This window comes from Prinia subflava, chromosome 2, assembly GCF_021018805.1.
Source record: "Prinia subflava isolate CZ2003 ecotype Zambia chromosome 2, Cam_Psub_1.2, whole genome shotgun sequence".
In the NCBI taxonomy this organism is placed as follows: domain Eukaryota; kingdom Metazoa; phylum Chordata; class Aves; order Passeriformes; family Cisticolidae; genus Prinia; species Prinia subflava.
The window spans coordinates 56,927,903-56,946,593 of NC_086248.1; the positions used below are offsets into that span (position 1 = coordinate 56,927,903).

At 36.4% G+C, this 18,691-nt stretch overlaps 1 protein-coding gene across 6 annotated transcripts in view; it reads right to left on the minus strand.

The window, feature by feature from the left end:
- The window catches only part of AHI1 (Abelson helper integration site 1), a 91,447-nt gene that overhangs the window by 3,613 nt on the left and 69,143 nt on the right, over window positions 1-18,691 (minus strand). For 4 of the 6 annotated variants that reach the window (XM_063390067.1, XM_063390066.1, XM_063390065.1 and 1 more), the window contains exons 21-24: window positions 17,013-17,078; window positions 14,570-14,732; window positions 13,045-13,145; window positions 2,618-2,697 (exon numbers count right to left, since the gene is read on the minus strand). In XM_063390067.1, the coding sequence (XP_063246137.1) occupies window positions 2,618-2,697; window positions 13,045-13,145; window positions 14,570-14,732; window positions 17,013-17,078 (410 nt within the window). Of the gene's footprint in view, window positions 1-2,617; window positions 2,698-10,710; window positions 10,824-13,044; window positions 13,146-14,569; window positions 14,733-17,012; window positions 17,079-18,691 lie in introns of all 6 variants that reach the window. The other 2 variants (XR_010079278.1, XM_063390069.1) reach the window with 2 other exon arrangements.

Sequence of the window (18,691 nt, forward strand, 5' to 3'; positions counted from 1 at the left end):
CTTTATAGATGAAAACATTTACACATCAGACTTGCTAATGAACTGATGAATATCTGCCTGTAGTTGAAAAATTTTTAAAACTAAACTGTATACCTATATGTGGATTGCTGTGTCTCTAGTTCTTATTGGAACATCCTAAGGATGTTTGGGAACCCAAGACCCTCAGTGTTAGCATTCCCAAAACAATTTGAGCAGTACTGCTGCATGAGGAAATTAGGGTACAAAGTCATAATTATTCAGTGTTACAAGTACCAATGTACCAAACCCAGTGTTCAGCTGGGTCTCATGTAAATTTATGCAGAGCACTACCTAGTGCAGCTCACGAAAACTGTACAATGGGAACATACCTAAGGACATACTGGCTGTGCTGATGAGTAGCAGCTAATGATTAATATTTGAAGGGCAAGGTTACAATGCTATTTCCAATCTAAAGCTACTCTAATTGTGAGAAGCAGTTTACATCTTTTTATTATTTGAACATCAGATGTGATGATGTATCAAAACTTAGATTAAAATCACTTGGCATCATTTCTCTGTTTTTTCTAGATTCTGCAGGAGACTGCACTCAACTGCTTGGCTAAGATAAAAGTCTATTACCATCTTGTATAAAATTTGTTTTATTATTGCAAAGCCATATTTTCCACCAGAAATTCTCAAGAAACAGACATTTCATACAGACTTGCCATTCATGTTCTTTTACAGCAGGTATTGTGGCTGTAGTGAATGATGTTCTAATAAGCAAACCCGCAATCATTCATTTGGCTTAGTGAGTTGTGCAGGTGTTAATGTTTCACTCGTCCATACTGAAAGTGTGTCTTGGCAACCACTTGATTCTTAGGAATTGTGCAGTAAATAAATTTCATATTATATATGTCAATGTGACATGAATACTGAGTAAATTTTCACAGGAAACAGGAAAATAACAGCATGTTTTAGGTGGAGCAACTACTTAAGTACAGATTGGACTGGATCTCAAGTCATGTTGATACTGCTGTTAGATGCTGAAATATAAACCTTTTCCAGTTAAGACGGCAACACTTTCATATATGTATATTTTTAAGGCTATTTCAAGACACACTGACTGCAGTGAGCAAGAAAATTAGAGTCCTGGTAGGCTATGTTTTCGGTAACAGTAATACGAGAATTTTCATGAAAAATAGGCAGTCCTGTTTCTGAGCTGTTTTATTATCTGATGTGTGCTGTATAAATACCTATAAACAGAAATACTGACAGTTTTTCAAACTAGTGGCATCAGTAGTGTTAGAGGATTCTTTTCTAGCTCTCAAAATAAGGCACCAGCTTTCAGTCTTTTCTGAAAAAAAACCTGGTAGATGTGGTCACTGCTATGAAGCGCTATGACATGGAACATGCATGAATTCAGACTGGAATCTCCATGATGCTCCTGCTCCCTACAGTTCAGGGCGAGGGAGCACATTCCAGTAACTCAAGCATGCAGGTGTCTTCTCTCACTTTTTTGAAATGTAACTGAAGTGATTTTTGGGCTCTGATCCTTCAGTGTGACATCTTCTCAGAATAGCCCTAGTTTGCATTAAAATTAACATTTGTATTTAATATGACTCAAATTCTTGAATTTTCTTAAATCTTTTGTGATTCCACATTTTAAATCTATGGTCCCACATTTTTCAGTGGATGCCCTGGAAAGGTCACTCAAAATAACTGTTTCCTGAAGTCCTACCAATGGAGTTGAGTCATCCCAAATTTTTGATACTGACTTCTAACAGACTGTGTCAACCGTCACAGTAACTGTGCTTTAAGGCATTTCCTTCCTTAATGTATATACTACTAGAATAGTTGTGTCCAAAGTTCTACACTGAATTCTGTCAATGTGTAGTTGTTCAGCCCACTCCTCATCGTAGTTGAGGGTTAAACTTTCCACTCACAATTTATTTTCAAATCTACATACAGTTGGAGATAAAAAATTCAGATTTAAGTGCAAGTTAAAATGAGGTATGTATCTACATCTACAGCATAATGTACAGATTGTTTATATGAGGAGGAAACCAGCCTGGAAAATGATCAGCAAAATAACTTTGTTTAGGTGACAGGTACAATGGCAAACATGAGAATTATTTTCATATATCAATTTTTGAAGCAAAAATGGCTGCAAAAGCTAAAGATATTGTGGAAGGTCCTGTTCAAAATGCTGAGATCTTATCTGGTTACAGCTTTCACGAAACAGAAACCTACAATCTTTCAGATAGGCAAGTGTCACCATCAAAGGTGCTGCTGGCATCTTCTTAGAATGTGAAAACCTCTTGGAATTTACATTAATTAACTTTTAGAAGGAGCAAAAATAGCTTTCCGTCTACAGCAATAGTTCCTAATGCATAGCTAAGGCATGCCAGTGAGCAATCACATATCTCTGAGTTTTGATTGTCATGTACATTATAGTCCTTGCTCTTCTGGGGATGTGTATATGTATATGAACTGTTATTTCCTTCACATTTTTGGGTGTGAAGCACTCTCTCACTGATCACCCTAAAGCTAACTTCTTGTTTTGCTTGAAAAAAAAATAACCCTTCCAACATTTCTCACAGTTTTCAAATAACAGTTATAGGAATAACATTGCAAATTGTTTTAAGCATTTCTTGCTTACTGTGTTGTAGGTGAGTCTCTATCTGTGTCATGTTTGGAAATAGATTTCAGGCCCCCTGACTGACTGGCAACTGCTGACATCTGTAAAAGAAACAAAAAAACCCAGGAAGGTAAAAAGACGACAGACAACAGGGGTAACACGTGCATAGAAAACCCACCAGCTTCCTGAATAAGGAGAGAATATACCTCGTTTGAAAAAGAATGTCTATCAGCATAAAATGTTAACTCCTATGTGGTTACAAACAAGGAAAGAGTGCCCTGCTATTAAAAAAAAAAAAAAAAGCTACTTGCAAATAAAAGACAGTTTTCAGGTATGTGTAGAAACAGGAGGTTATGAGTCTGCTTGGAGACAGCTTAAAACACACATTGTTTTAAAAAATTGTTTGTCTACTACAAGTGAAAAAGCAGAATGCTATAAAGCCTTCTTGTGGCACAGTTTTCACAAGAAAAAACGTCATTTTTAAGCATGCAAGTTTCATTCAAAAGCAGTTCAAATCACTCCAGGTTACTTTGTAATTCAGGGCTGAAAAGATTCCCCAAATCTGGAAAAGTAAATTCTCTTATTTCCAAAACAATTGGAGGGTCTCTGTAAAGCTCGCTCCCTCTACAAACAAACCTAATTCTAACAGGTCTCAAACGTAATGAAAGAATTCCCATAAGGAAAAGTGAATGCCCTTCCTGAGTCTTCAGGGACAGGTTATTTTATTAGTTTAATATTATTTCTTTGCTGACTTAGAATAAACAGGGTCAAGCTCCCACTAACTTACTGAATTCGTACATTTACACTGCCCACAACAACCATGTTCAAACATTAGTCATTAGAATTAGTCTGCTGTAAAAACACAGATTGCTGGATTAGTTTAGACAAAAGTCAGCCTATCAGAATAGAATAATGCAGCACTGGCAGAGCTAGGAAGAAAAATCATCTACTTCACAACAAAATCCTTGTTAATACAGTAATAAACTTGACTAAGTCAATGGTGAAAGTAAACATAAAAGAAGGAAATATAATACCACTGATATGAAAATACAAGGGATGTTGTAAAAGGAATGACTCCAAGTAATTAGTACTTCCTTCAGCATTTTTAACCTTGTGGTTCCTTGCCATACACAATCATGAATTCACTCTGCTTGCAGTCAAAACAAAATCTTTTTCAGAAAATCCTGTGTGAATATTGTTGAACCACTTTTACCCACCTTTTTGAGTAAATACTACAGAATCTTCTCACTATACTAATACTATAATCAAATGTGAACCATTCTAAAGAATGGTAGAGTAGAATTCCCTCAAGTGCCACTACAGAAGACTGACCTCCTATAAACAACAAAGATTTTTAACACTTTCAGACACCTAAACACAGAAAATTATCCTTGTTTTACAGTTGGAAGATTAAAATATCCACTAAATTAAGCATCTTAACTGAAAGTTCTTCTTATCTGTTTTAAAAAGATCTCATCACATAGCCTTTCAAATATTAAAGCACAGCTTTTTAGTATGAGTACCAAGGAAAGCAGAGCACACAACTGGAGACATTTGAACAGCTGTTCATCTCACATGGCAACTCATGAGAATTCCTAGGTCTGTGAAGACAGACTCCCAACACTCCACAGTACTGTTCATGACAGCTTTCTTATTTCATTCCTACAAACTTTCAAGCATGTAACAAAGGAGGAACCAGATACTAGATCTTTTTGAAGCAGATCTTGCTGCCACTGACTCCTTTTGTCTGTCCCACACACCTTTGTGTCCCTCTCAGCCTACTCCTTGATCCTCTTTTCCCATCCTAGTGATGTAAGTAGTAGCAGTACTGAAGAACTGAGGGTTTCAGTGGCAGATGCAAGGAGGCAGTGCAAGAACTGGTGAAACAAGGGGATGAAGCGTCAGGGGGAAGAAGTGGAAGCTGGGAAAACATGCAGGAAGCATTTGGCAAAGGAGGTGTGGTAACGCACACTGGGAACTCACTAAGGACATGTCAATGCAAGGAGCAAGCCAGGGAAGGCTTGGAGCATGGAGGAGCTGAGGAGGCTGTTGATCTCATTGTTGTCTGTTTCTAAATCTCTCAATCACTTGTTCTGCATGGGCTCCCAGGAAGCTCCAAACATCTCTGCACTATCCTCACTGCCTCTGTACTGAGATGAAGTAAAGCCAGTGCTGGAACAGGAATGGTGTGAGCTGTGACACTCCTCCAGATCGCAGAGCTTAAATATTAATATAGTGTTATTAGGGCAGTGTTCGCTTTAAAGAAAAAACACCCTAACATTTCAGAGACTTATGAATATTTTTCTGTTCACAAGAATACTGAACACATTACAAAAAATGAGTTCATTTGTACAGTGCCACTAATGGCGTTCAATTTTGTTGCCATGTTCTAATTCTCCACCTGTTTGTGAGCCATAGCCTACCAGAAGAAGAGAATATTAGTTCATGTCAACTGTAGAAGCTTGGATTTTCTAAAGGGTTTTTTTGCTTTATGACCACAGAAAGGAAAATTGTAATACAGTACATATTTTCCTTCTCTTAAAGGCTTGCTTGCTTTTGAGCTCTTTTATTTTACATTTAACATTCTCTCTAGCTGCCACATGAGAAGCAAGCAAGGCAGTATAAATAAAGACAAAATACACAAAAGTATATCAAGTTCCTGATCCCTGCTGTAGAATCCACAGCAGTAAATCAAGCACTAAACCCTTCCTGTGCAACCTGTGGGAGCCATCAGGTATTTCAGAACACACTTTCTAAAAGAACCTGAAGCAGAGGGCATCTAAAGGCAATACTAAGGACATAGTCTCATCTCAAATCTATGTTTTTGGTGGTGCTTTCCTCTAGGCTGTGCAGAGTTGTCCCTAAGACTGATGGTCTGCAGATGTTTTCTGGGAGACTAGGAGGTAGATGGACAGAATAGAGTGGTGCAGAAAATCCATTCAGATGATTCAAGCCACGACAGTAAATGAGTTTGCTTTATAGCCTACAGAGGAATTCTCCCATAGAAGCTGTTTCTACAGAACTTCATCTAATTAAAAACTCACTGGATCACAGATGGCAAGAATGAACATGTCTCTGTGCCTTTTCAGACTTGTCTTTAGGACACTACACTCAGTCCTAAGTCTGTATTTTGTTTTCTAATATGCAGTCCATGGATAAAAGATTCCCAGCCATGTATTTAACTACCCAAAACTATGCCAATGCCTGCTGTCAGAACTGTTCTAAGAAGTCGAATTTGGGAGAAATGTGACACCACACCTCACTCATCATTTTCTTCCATGCTATTCTGCATCCATCCACACATTTCCCATTAAATGAACAACTGGCAGAAACCTTTGCTAGCAGAATTACATATAATTCTTTGCTACAACCTTCCTATTTAAAATGCAATTAAATTACAATTGCTTTCCCCCCTCTTTAGAGTTTTTGAAGAGCAAGCCTATCTTGTCTAAATCTATTAAGTCTAAATCAGACTGACCATATTCTGGCCCTTATATCTAACTGTATGAGCTTTGTTGTGAGAATCTAGCAGAACCATGGCTCTGTATACAAGACAGACATTGGCACGAATTTCTCTCTTTTGCATGAAAGGAAAAATCTGTTGGGTGAAAACTGTAGTTATTGCTTAACACCAGCAAATACTGCATCACAGAAATCAAATCCACTATGTGAGTTTTTGAGGGATAACAAAAGGAGGAGGAGGAAGAGTGGACACAAGATACTTCAGATTGAAGCAGTATGGTTTACAATACTTATTTTCAGTCTTGATGATTTGGCCTTTGGGAATTTATATGGGATCACAGCTTTGCATTAACACTTGCATTAAAAAAGTTCAATTCTCTTCAGAAAGAGACTATGAGGACCCAAGGAGAAAAATGGGGAAGGGGGAAGTTAGCTTGCTCCTGAGATAGTATTTGTCACTCAACAGCATTTTTGGTTCTTCTTGACCAACTCAGTAGCTCAGTCTGATTCTTCTATCTTTAAACAGACTGGTTACCTACAGCAAACATCTAAGCATGGAATTTCACCTTTTCTTTTTCCCCCAAACAGGTATTGATTTCCTTATAAACCAAATACCTTCTCTTTCAATGACTCAAGTAATACTATAGATACAGGCATAAATATTTCTTGAGACAGAACACGTAGCTACTAGCTTACAAAAAAGTAGCACCACACATACTTAAGAGCGAGTAACTCAACTTGCACACGCAGCTGGACATGCTAGAGGGAAGTCATGCCATCCATCGAGAAGCTCGAGAGCTGGGTCTATGCAAACCTCATGAAGTTCAACAAAGCAAAGTACAAAGCCCTGGGCTGTGGCAATCCCAGACACACCTACAGGCTGGGCAGAGCAGTGATTGATTGCAGCCTTGTGGAGAAGGATTTGGGGGTGATGGTTTATGACAAACTCAACATGACCCAGCCATTTGTGCTCACAGCCCAGAAGGACAAACAAATCCTGGGATGTATCCAAAAGAGTGTGGCCAGTGGGTCATAGGAGGTGATTCAGCCCCTCTACTCTGCTCTTGTGAGACTCCAGCTGGAGTGCTGTGCCCAGTTCTGGACACGGAATTGCTGGAGCAACTCCAGAGGAGGGTCACAAAGTTGATTAGAGGACTGGAGCACCATTCCTATGAAAACAGGCTGAGAAAGTTTGGGCTGTTCAGCCTGGAGAAGAGAGGGTTCTGTGGAGACCTCATAACCTTTCAATATCTGAAGGGGGCCTACAGAGAAGCTGGAGAAGGACTCTTTTTCTGCATCTTGATTTCAGCCAGGGCAGGGTTAAATTCTGTGCTACAGCTGAGAGGGGCACAGCCAGGACCCAGATGTGATAGGACCTCACATCATTGCCAGGGGTGGGGGAAAAAGGACTCGCTTGGAGAAGGGTCCTTCCAGTTGGAAACTTGGTGGGAGGAAGAAGCCATCTGGCGTTAATTTATTGCAGCAGGCTCCACCGAGAGCATCTTTGGATGTGAATCACTCCCTGTTTTGTACATTTTTCTTATTAACATTGCTGATGCTACTGTTCATTTTCTTATCTCATGGCTGTTTACAGTAAATAGTTTTTATCGCAAACCATGATCTTCATCTTTTGTGCCTCCAATTCTCAACTTCATCCCGGCGCAGTGAAAAGGAGGGGAGGAAGCAGGAGCAAGAGAATGGTGAGACTGGGATTGGGAGAGCCTCAGTGGGGGCACCGAATTGGGGAGTACCATTCCTACAACAGCCTGTAATGACAGGACAAGGAATAATGGGTACAAACCAAGAGAGGGGAGATTTAGGTTACATACCAGGAGGAAATTTTTTACTGTGAGAGTGAAGAAACACTGAAACAGGTTGCCCAAGAAAGCTGTGGATGCCCTAACCCTGTCAGTGTTCAAAGCCAGGTCAGATAAGCCTTGAGCAACCTGGTCTAGTGGGAGGTTGGGACTAGATGCCCATGACAGAGGAGGTTGGGACTAGATGATGTTTAAGGTCCTTTCCAACCCCTTCACATTCTAAGATTCTATCTTGAACAGTACAAACTGCTTTTTAAGGGAAAAACAGAGTACCAAGACATAGGAAACTAAAGAACTCCAAAGCTAAAATATGTAAGGATTAAGAAAAATGGCCCATTCCTCATAGATGGTGCCACAGGAACATTTCCTTCAGATGAATGGTTTTGTTAAAGAATAATCAAAGTCATTACTACTTCAAAAGTAAGATTTGTTAAGATATATCTGTTTTATAATTCTATTTAACTATTTATGTGGAAGACTACACAGCAGCTTTGCAGATTGATTCTAGAAATGCATAGTTTCTTTCAGCCCAGATGTCAATACCTTCAGAAAAAGAGATCTGTAATTATACTAGCTAGGAATGAAAGCCAGAATTATAAACTTCACTATAATACAATCTAATTCTATTGAAAATCACTTTTTTTCATATCTGCTCTCTCTCTGAACCTTAAAAATGGACACACTTCATGATGTGTCAAAAGTCTTCAGCCCTATTCACTGCATGAACTTCCCTGTATTAATTCCTTAGTGTTTCCCTCATTAGCATAATCACATCTTCCTATTTCCCCTTCCTCCTCCTAAAACATAATCAGTCTCCGAAGTGTTCCCCAGTAAACTGAAGAAAGGTACTATTAATGGAGAAAATAGGAACAGTACAAACTATAAAATTAAATTTTTTGATGAAACTAATAGAAAAAATTCTAGCTATTATTTTTGAAATATGGAACAAGTTTTCCATGCTTTTTAAATTTTTAGATTCAATAAATAAATTTTAAGCCCACAAAAATCACCCACATGTAAACAGCTCAAGCCCAGGGGAAAAGCATCAATTGCTTGGCAGGTTAGTTTCAGACACACTGGGCTAAGTATTCACAAAGTCTGATAACAACCTCCTCTAGGGGAAGAAGAGTGAGACCATGAATTATTTATGTGAACAGTGATAATCCCTAACTTTGTTTAAACATACAAGGAATCAAGTTTTGATGACCTTTGGGTAGATTATTCAAATTGTGCAATAATAATGTGGTTCTTGCCAGTAAGCCTTTTTTTTTTCTATTTTACATCTTGGCATCATTTTCCAAAGATAAATATACTAGCAAGAATACTTTCTTACACTTGTAATGGCACTTTTAAATTTACTGTTTTCTCTATTACTACTTCCTACTATTCTCATGTAACATGGCATTGCATATTTAATATTCAGAATCCAGTTACATATATTTCATGTAGTGAGTGACAGGCTATTGAATTACAAAACATGTTCACAAGATCTTACAGCCAGCAGAAAATTTCTGGGAAGAAAAAAAAAAAGACATTATATTGGCTTTGAAATGTTTCTGATTGGCCAAAATTTTGCAAAACCCACCTTCTCATTTCTAATAGAATCCTATCTGAATTCCTGTCCTTTCCAATTTCATCTTATGGAACTCAAAATAACAAATTAACTGGAGCAGCCAGATGATAAGTCCATCTCTATTTCTTGGAATTCCTCATCAGTGCAGCAAGAACTTCACTCCATGAAATTTCTATTGGCAGTTTACATGCATGTTGTAATTAAAGATGATTATGACCTAATTTTGTGGCTCAGGAGTTAAGTAACTCATAAGGCAGGAAAACAAGGTTTGCATAAAATTATTATGTTATGAATGCAAAACTGATGGTAGAAAGTATTTTGAAAGAAAGTTCTTTGAACTAAAGCTTTTCTAGAAATTATTTGCAAAGATTAATATTGGACCTTAAGTATTATGCCATCTTCAAATGTTAATAATTTCGCTTTATTCACTCATAATGCTCTGATGATTACCTAAATATGCATATGTAATATCTGCAGTTGGAAAACTATTCTTAATTAGACTATCTGGTATTCTCAGTAATTAAAACCATAGTCATATCAACATTTTAAGTGCCTCATTTAGTCTTGAACAGTAGCAAAATTTCACAAGCAATTGCTAGGATGATTTTCACAGTAACTGTTTTGCAGTATTAACAGTGCTAAACATTTGAGTAAACCTCAAAAAAACCAAGAAAGAATAATAAATACAGCAGATCTAGGTATAACTACGTATTTGGGAAAACATGCTTGTGTCAAAAAAACAAACAACTAAAATATTCTTTTATATTTTCCTGCTTGTGGCCAACAACTTATGTAACAACCTAATTACTCAATAAACTTTTTTGGATTAAAAAAATAAATGCTTTTCTGCCAAAGGGAAAAAAAAAAAAAATCAACGAACCAAGAAAACCCCAAGAAAACACAGGGTTTTACAAAAAAATGGTTTTTCTTATTTCCCATATAAAGGAAATTGGTATTTCCCTTCATCAGGTCTTATACTGAAAAAAATGAAAGGAATAGGAAGAAAAGTTGCTGTGTCACTGCTGCAAGACAGGAACTGCCATAACCGATGAGCCCCCTCAGTGGTCATCTTAACAGTTTTGTCTCAGAAGTCTCTGGTATTGCCTAAAGCCAAAGCCCTGCACAACTTTCATTCATTTTGGCAAACAGCTGAATGACAAGTTGTTTCTTCTATGCAGAACTCTGCAGCTTTTGTGACCCTATTACACTTCAAGGCATCCTAAGTCTTACAGAGATTTGATTCATCATTTGGTTCAACTCACTATCTTCTTGATGGTTTATATGGTGTTGGTGTGACTCGAAATGGAAAAAATATCCTCCACATCATGTTTCCCAGTTATTCTCATGCTTTTGAAATCTCAGCCATCATTTCAGCCTAAAACGTAATGGTTTGAGCATCAGCTGATTAATTAAGTTAGCTGATTAAAGCAATTAATCCCAAAGCACACACATTTAAGAGCGTCTTGTAGTAGCTGAGTTCACCAGGCTAACTAAGCATGGCATAAAGAAAATTTCCTTCTACCGACAGTAGATGTGTTCCATTCCAGTTTAATGCTCCCTGATCTCGTTTAAGAGCAGAAGGAAAGAAAAGTAAAAGAAAGAAGAGTGCATTGACTTCACATCAGGTACTACTTTGGACACTCTCTCCACTGCTCATTCTTTGCTAGTTTAATCTCGTATGTATACCCCCTCATATAGTTTTTTCCAGGACCTGTTGCATAACTTTCCTCTAAACTCTGTATGAGTTTGTCTGCCCTTGGCTGCTGTGCAAGATGAAAAGCAATATATTTGCTTGGTTTTGGGCTGTTACTATAAATTGGATTCATTATGTCATTCTTATGTCTGTAGGTACTATGTAGACTACTACAAAATTCCAACTAAATATTAAATATGTAGTTAATTTAACTCAAGGTACGAGCAGAATTCAAGTAAAGAGCATTTTAATAAAATATTATTAAAACTGATAGTACTAAAACAAGTACTACTAGTAATACAAAAACTAGTGTTAAGAAAAAATGTCACCCATAGACACTTGAAAAATTCTAAGCAATGAAAACTAACCAAATGTTGCTTCTCAAAAAACCGAGTAACAAGTATTATTGCAAATGTTAGCAACAGTAGTTGGTGTAGATAAAAGTATCATGATACAGTAAATTGACTAGATTCCTATCAGATTAAAACAGAAAAAATATGTGGATAACAATGACCAAGTCTAATAATAATAGGTATCTCAGTGTTTCTCTCTCTTCTAATCCAGGTATGAGTGAAACTGGGTGATTACAACAAGCTCCTCTGGGATACCCTTCTTGCCTCTAGCTATGTAGACAATAAACAAAGAAATCTTCAGTAATGTAATTTTTCCTGTATTTATTCTAGTCTGCCTTTACAGAAGTATCTGGAAGTAGTGCATCCTTGTCTTTCTTGGACAATGGTTTGGCTAGGAATTCCTCAGCTACAAAGAGGTAAAGGATACTTCAGATTAATTACTATTATTTAGTGTAGTGATTAATTCCCTTCTTCAAGTATAGTTAGGAACAAAACACTTAGTAATTCGATTTATAGCAGTTGGCTTCAAGAAGACACCTGGCTTCAACAAGATTGCCAAATGAGTAATCAATAATTTATTAAATGCTACCTTTCTATATTCACCTACTAAAAACAAAAGCTGCACAAAAAAGGTCAATAGAAATAGTCTTGAGTGTTTTAACCTTGAACACTGCAATGTCTTTCCCAGCCTAAATAATTCTATGATTGTATACATTATGAAGCTAAAATTAGATGAATCACCTGAGAAGTCCCCAAAAGCTGTAACTAAGCAACACAGAATATGCTTAGAGTCTTGCAAAGCAGACACAAAATATTAGATCCAATTTTAGAAAAGTACATGGAAAAGTCAAATAATTTAAAAAAAATCTGAACAACACTTTTAAAGTAGGTTTGTTAGTACCATTTCAGTAAATGAACAGTTGTAGAAAGTACACTTACTAAGGATACAAACATTCTAAAATAAAAATTTATTAAATTCTAACAGTTATTGAACTAATTTTTTTTTCTAGAAGATATCCCATGTTTTAAGACAATCATCAGTCTTATTTCACAGAAGAGAAACATAAGCATGCAAAGTTTCTAATCCCCTGGACAAGTGAGAGTCAATTGGCCTGCTTTGCATATAGTGTAATCTCTAAAATTCAGGGCAAAAAAAACCCCAGTCCATAAAAATCAAATGTATATTTCTTCCTGGACTAAAAATCGGGTCCCGTTTCTTTATTCTTCTGCACATACTGTATATTCTAACAAAAAATCACAGAAACGGGAATGCTTACGCACACATAACTTCTGTAAACTTGGAGTCAAGGGGAGTTTTGCCACCCATTAAAATGGTGGAAGTAAGCAGGATATTTAATTGCCACATGATGGAACAGATAATTCCACACAAGATAAATATTAAACTTCTGCTGAAAATATATCTGTTTGACTGGAATGAGATTTACACATAAGAATTTTTTACATAAAAGATCAAAAATTAATACAGTCCATGTGGCACACAAAAGACAATCTATCACTACTTACAGAATCCTTCCTTCTCAAATTATTACCTTATCTAGTGTCAGAGAACCTTCCTCTGCTTCTGTTGGTCCTTCTGGTAGGAGAGGAGCAGAATCTGGTACTAATCCTGAAGGTTGTTCTTCATATTCTTCTGAAAAGAGGAACCATAATTCGCCATTGTTAGAGCTATGAAAGAATTTGTGAACCACCATGACATTACAATCTCACCAAAAACAGGATGTGAACGAAAACAGGTCAAAAATGTTTGAAGGCAAATGTTGTATGAGAATTTATGAAAATTTCTCCCATAAACCTTTATTTATACTAGCAAGTTTAGATTTAAATTGATTTATATATTGGTTATTGTATAAAAGCATTTTTTTACTTAAGAACAAAGCTCATACTATTAGGAAGCAGCTGATACTTAACAAATGTATCTTGCACATATTTTGGTTCATTAAGATGATCACCAACTGCAAAAGCAAATTATTTACCAGAGATATTTATTCACAGTTGGACAATGGCCTCTAAAATTTTATTTAGGCTTTTTTTTTGTCATTATTGGTTTTTCTGACCATTTTTAAGGCCCTCCCTGAAGACTCTTCCTTCAGACTTCTTTCTGGGTTATTTTGCAAGCAAGAAAGGCAGAGCAAAATGCACAGCGTGTACAAGGAGAAGACAATAGGGGAGGGCATAGTAAATCTAACTTCAATTAACCTCATCAAGTGACCATAGTGTTACGATCAAGTGTTTTTTAGGAAAGAGGCTTAAATACTAGATTCCACTTTAAAGACATAGGGAGGAACTAAAAATGGGGGAAACCATCTTGAGAAATGCTGGGTTAGAAGATTTCCAAATACCAGTATAACTGATAGTTTGATAGTTTAGGAAGGCAAATCAATTTCTTGTAGTGTGCAACCACATGCTGTGTCCACAAGCTGAATATTTACAACTGCTAGCACACTGAGCATCTTTACAGCAGTGGACTAAGTAGGATGCTTCCTATAGTCTACATTATTTGTTCAAACTCATCTAGGTTTGTCTATACCAGTTTAATCAAAACTGTTTTAAAGAAAAGGACCTGGTAGCAAGTTCAATGCTCAGATGTGAGATTTAACCATTACTGCTCTTTAAAAACTTCATACTGAAATCCAGATATTTGGGAACTGAACATTCTCCATTAAAGCAGGGGGAAAATTAAGCGTTTGTACAAAAGCTAGATTTAATGGAAATTGCCTAAGAAAAAACCTCAAGATGTTTGCGAAATGCTCTGATGTTTCCTAAATCATTTCCAAGCTGGGGCCTGAATTAGGTAGCTCTGTATTAGAAGAGACAATCCAGCTGACAGATAATTAAGTCAGTAATAAGCTGACTTATTCCATAAGCTGAAATCTTTAACCAAGTGCAATGGTTAGCTAACTTTATACAATTTTTGCACCACAATAAGTCATCATTATGCCACGTGTGTACTACATAAATTCCTATCTTCAGAACAATAAGCAGAACAGCACAGTAAAATCTTGGTGCATCAGTTAAACCCACACCGGTATACCAGGAAGACAGCAGTAAACTTACTTTCACCAGCCACATAATTAGCTGGAAAATAGCCTTGCTGTCCATTTGCTAGGCTGCCAAACCACCAGTTATCATTATCTTTGTATAACACTTGGATAATGTCACTGCGATGGATGGTTAGCTCATCTGATCGATGCGCTGTGTAGTCATAAAGAGCCACTACCTAAAAGAGAGATAAGAACACCACAGCTTTATCACAACCATGCCACAGAGAAAAAAGCGCAACATTCACTTCCTCTTGCAGAAAAGCAGCTGAAACCAAAGCTGCACTTTGGTAAAAGCTGAGGCTGCCTCAAGTTTTGCTAATGGGATCAGGGGTGGTGGGAAAGCAGCAGGAGAGGCAAGATAAAGGACTGTGGGATTGCAGAAATGGTTAAGAACATTCAATTCACTAAGATTAGCTTCAAAACAGCAGCTGTTAGTTTTATAAGCAATTTGCTTGTGAAGCAAAAGGGAAAAAAAACTTCATACAGTCACTTTCACAGAATTGTTACACCACCTTCAGATCCCATTCTCTGTGTGCTCATGAAGCATATGTGTTTGAATAAATACTTCAACAGTATGACAGCTTTATCCAAGGAAAAGTTTAATACAAAAAGACACTGCAAAGTTTTGCTTTGATCACTCCGTTTTTTTCTTTTTTTTTTTTCTTTTTTTAATTTGTTTTGTTTAGCAATAAGCACTTGCATATACAATTTTATAAATATCTGCAAAAATATATTCTATTTCACATAATAAATCTATTTGACAGAGAAATTCAGCGCAGCTATACTTTTATGAAAAACAACTATCAGGGCCAGGCATACTACATATAATAAACTACTAGAAGCCCGTTTTCTACCCTGAATATGAAAATATCAAGTACAATTTCTTATTTATTTCCTATGCTCTATGACCAAAAATCTGTCCTAGTGAACTCTGAGCAGAAAAGCATGAACAGAAAACAAATGAACTGAAAGAATAAGGGAATTGCTCACTTCCCTTATCATAAGTGAAAAGCAAAATTATGACCTATTCTACCCAGAGAATGCTGCTTCCCTACCTATAATCTTCAACTCATGTTCCTCTAAAAAATCGTAAGCAGAGATCAGAAACAGGGATCATTAGGTGGTAATGATAATCATAAGGGTTAACAGGATTGAAGGAAACAGCAAAGTTATGATGATATGGACAGAAAAAAACCCCTCTTTTTTACTATCATGCATGCACTTAAATGTTAAGACTGCTGAATTCCACAGTGCTTTTTATATTTTTATTTCTGCTTAGTGTAAAATCACCTGTGAGTTGTGTATGTAAAAATACAGCCAAATGTCACTTTTATTTTCATAATTCCATGTCACCAATTAAACTGATTAAATCGGTTATGATTGGGAAAAGATGGAAATGATTCTACCACTGTAAAATTTATGTGGCAATTTGTGAGCTGGTCAGCACCAAAAAATTAGTATCGGCATAGTTTTCAGTAGACAGGAAATTTACCTAAATATGCATTCAATAATCCTACATTTACATAAAGATGTAAACCATGAAATGTGTTTTATCATAACTCTCCTCCCTGCATTAGGAAAGCCAACAGTAATCACAGGTGATGTTGGTAATACAGAAATATGAACTGTAGAACAGAACCAAACTAAACCACACTAATGAGCACCATGACTATGTCCAGTAAGAAGTGCTCTAACAGTGCCCACTTCAGTTCAGTGACAATCTCATAAAAACCGTGCGGTCACTTAAGGTAAAGAAACCCAAAACCCAAACAGGAATGTAGGAATGCAACACTAATTACTTGGCAGCATGAAAAACAGTAAAAGGCAGAGCAACAGCTACTTTGTTTTGCAGTGTCTTTTGCAAAATACTTCTGGTGGATATGTTGTGTTTTTTTGGAAAAAAAATTTAAAAATTCAGTCACATGAAAACTGCCACAAACCGTTCAAACCAATCAAACAAGTTCCACTGTCTGTCTTTCAAAAAAAAAGCCATTAATAAGTCAATATACTACTACTGGTTTAGTAAGCCTGATAATCTAAATAAAATGTGTAAATTGCCATTATATTCTCTGTCAACACATGATCAGAAAAATGACCATAACAGGATATAAGAAATGCACCTCAGAGTCAAAGAAGAATGTAAACCACTCACAATTACACCTAAAGCAGTGGACTTTCTTCTGATGTGAAATTTAAAGATTTGTCAAGTTCTATTTTGGTCAAAGAATAAAAGATCTATATTCAAAAAAATTTTATGAAATTGTTTTTCAAGATTGATATAAACACAGAAGGAATGTAGTTATACAGTTATGGACATCTTTGTAAGAATTACAAAAATCTACAGTAGAAAAAAAAGAATGTCCTTGGGATCATGCTAAAAAAAAGGGCATGCTTTCAAAAGCAGATACAGTATAACAGGTACAGAAGATATTGCAAAAAAATTACATCATACTTACTGTCTCTTGCCCGGGTGGACAACTGTTTCCTCCTCCCACTCCCAGTGCAGTCAGGCTGTCATCATTCTAGAAGAATAAGTTGTTTAAATTTTAATATGAAGCATTTTGCTAAACTATGATTGTATTTTCATTTCTCCTGTAAGATGACAAGAATTATCTGCAACAAAATGCTTTTTCAAAAAGGAAAAAGCAGAAGTCATGTTAAGCAACACTGAGTAAGATTGGCTATTGGCTGGTAGATGTTTGGAAAAAGATATTAAATTTTTCAAGTATGTACACCACACTAAAGGCACAACTGGACTGATGACTCTGCAGTCCAAGCTTGTTTGCACTGCAAACACCACAGCAGATATTTAAGAAGTTGTTGCAGTGAAATTTGCCTCTGAACCAGTATGCAAAAGATGTCACTTCCATATAATGGAGAATTTTAGGGTGGTCTTAATAACCAGTACTTTAATTCAAATTGTTCTACCCTTACCACTTGCTCTTTAGTCTTTCAATGAACTCAAAAGAATAGCAGATATGTATTGCAATAATCAGGACAAGTCTGTACCTTAAAAAATGATTTCTGTAAAATAATCAAATGCTTAAGCTGAAAGAAGATTTAGAATAGAAAAATTATGAAAATTAGCAGAGGAACAACAAACTAGGGAAAAAAAGGAAGAGCTGGAAGGCCTTTGCTGGTGTTACTCAATTTTTTTTCAGCGGTCTATCTTCACAAAGGGGAAACCAATTTCCCCTCAATTTTGTGTGCATCAAAGGAGACACACTACCATACAGAATAGAAATATTACACAGCAATTAAAATATTTTAGAAGCATCAAATGTGTGCTTTGTGAAGTAAACATTTCCACCTCTAACAGATATAGTGCATTATAACCATTTAAATCTGAAAATTTAAATCCAACATACTTCATCTCCTTCATATTTTACAGCCAGTCCTTTATATATCTTTTGCACAAACTTCTTTCTCCTCTGCTTTTAAAAAATACATCTAAAATGTATTTTTCTTTTTATTTTCAATGTTTGAGGTCTTTTATTTTTATTTTGGTGGTCCAAGGAACATCATTACAAATTACAGAGAAAATCCTTCCAAATCCACAGTAGAAAAAAAGCCATTCTTGTGAACAGGGATTATTGCCCTCAGTGTTGTTTTCATAATCTAGCTGGGCTTATCCTATATGGGAAGGAAATCACTGACTATCCTGAACTCCACCCAGTCTCCAGATTGTTTTGGTACTGCCACAGTAGTTGCAGAAACACAGAGCTGTTACAGATGAACTCAGTATAAAAGCAAACAGTTGCACTCAGTTCTTATCATCTACCAGAACATGTAAGCCTACCACCTAAAGAGTTCTGAATAATTATGTACATGCACAGAAGGAAAAAAAAAAAAAAAAAAAAAAAAAAAAAAAAAAAAAAAAAAAAAAAAAAAAACCAAAGAAAGAAAGAAAGAAAAAAAAGGTGTAACTACCTGATTTGATAAACAAATTTTGAACAAAGACTGGGGGAGCTGCAGTTCAGAGTACTCTGCTTGTTCAGTGGTCTATTGGTAGTCAGCACTGCTGTACAGGTTTCAGCTAATTCTCATTTTCCATTCTAAAGGTTAAGAGAACTGTGCAGGCAATGTGCTTAGCCTGTGGGATGGGAGTGCCTCCTGTTGCTCAAAAATGATTCAT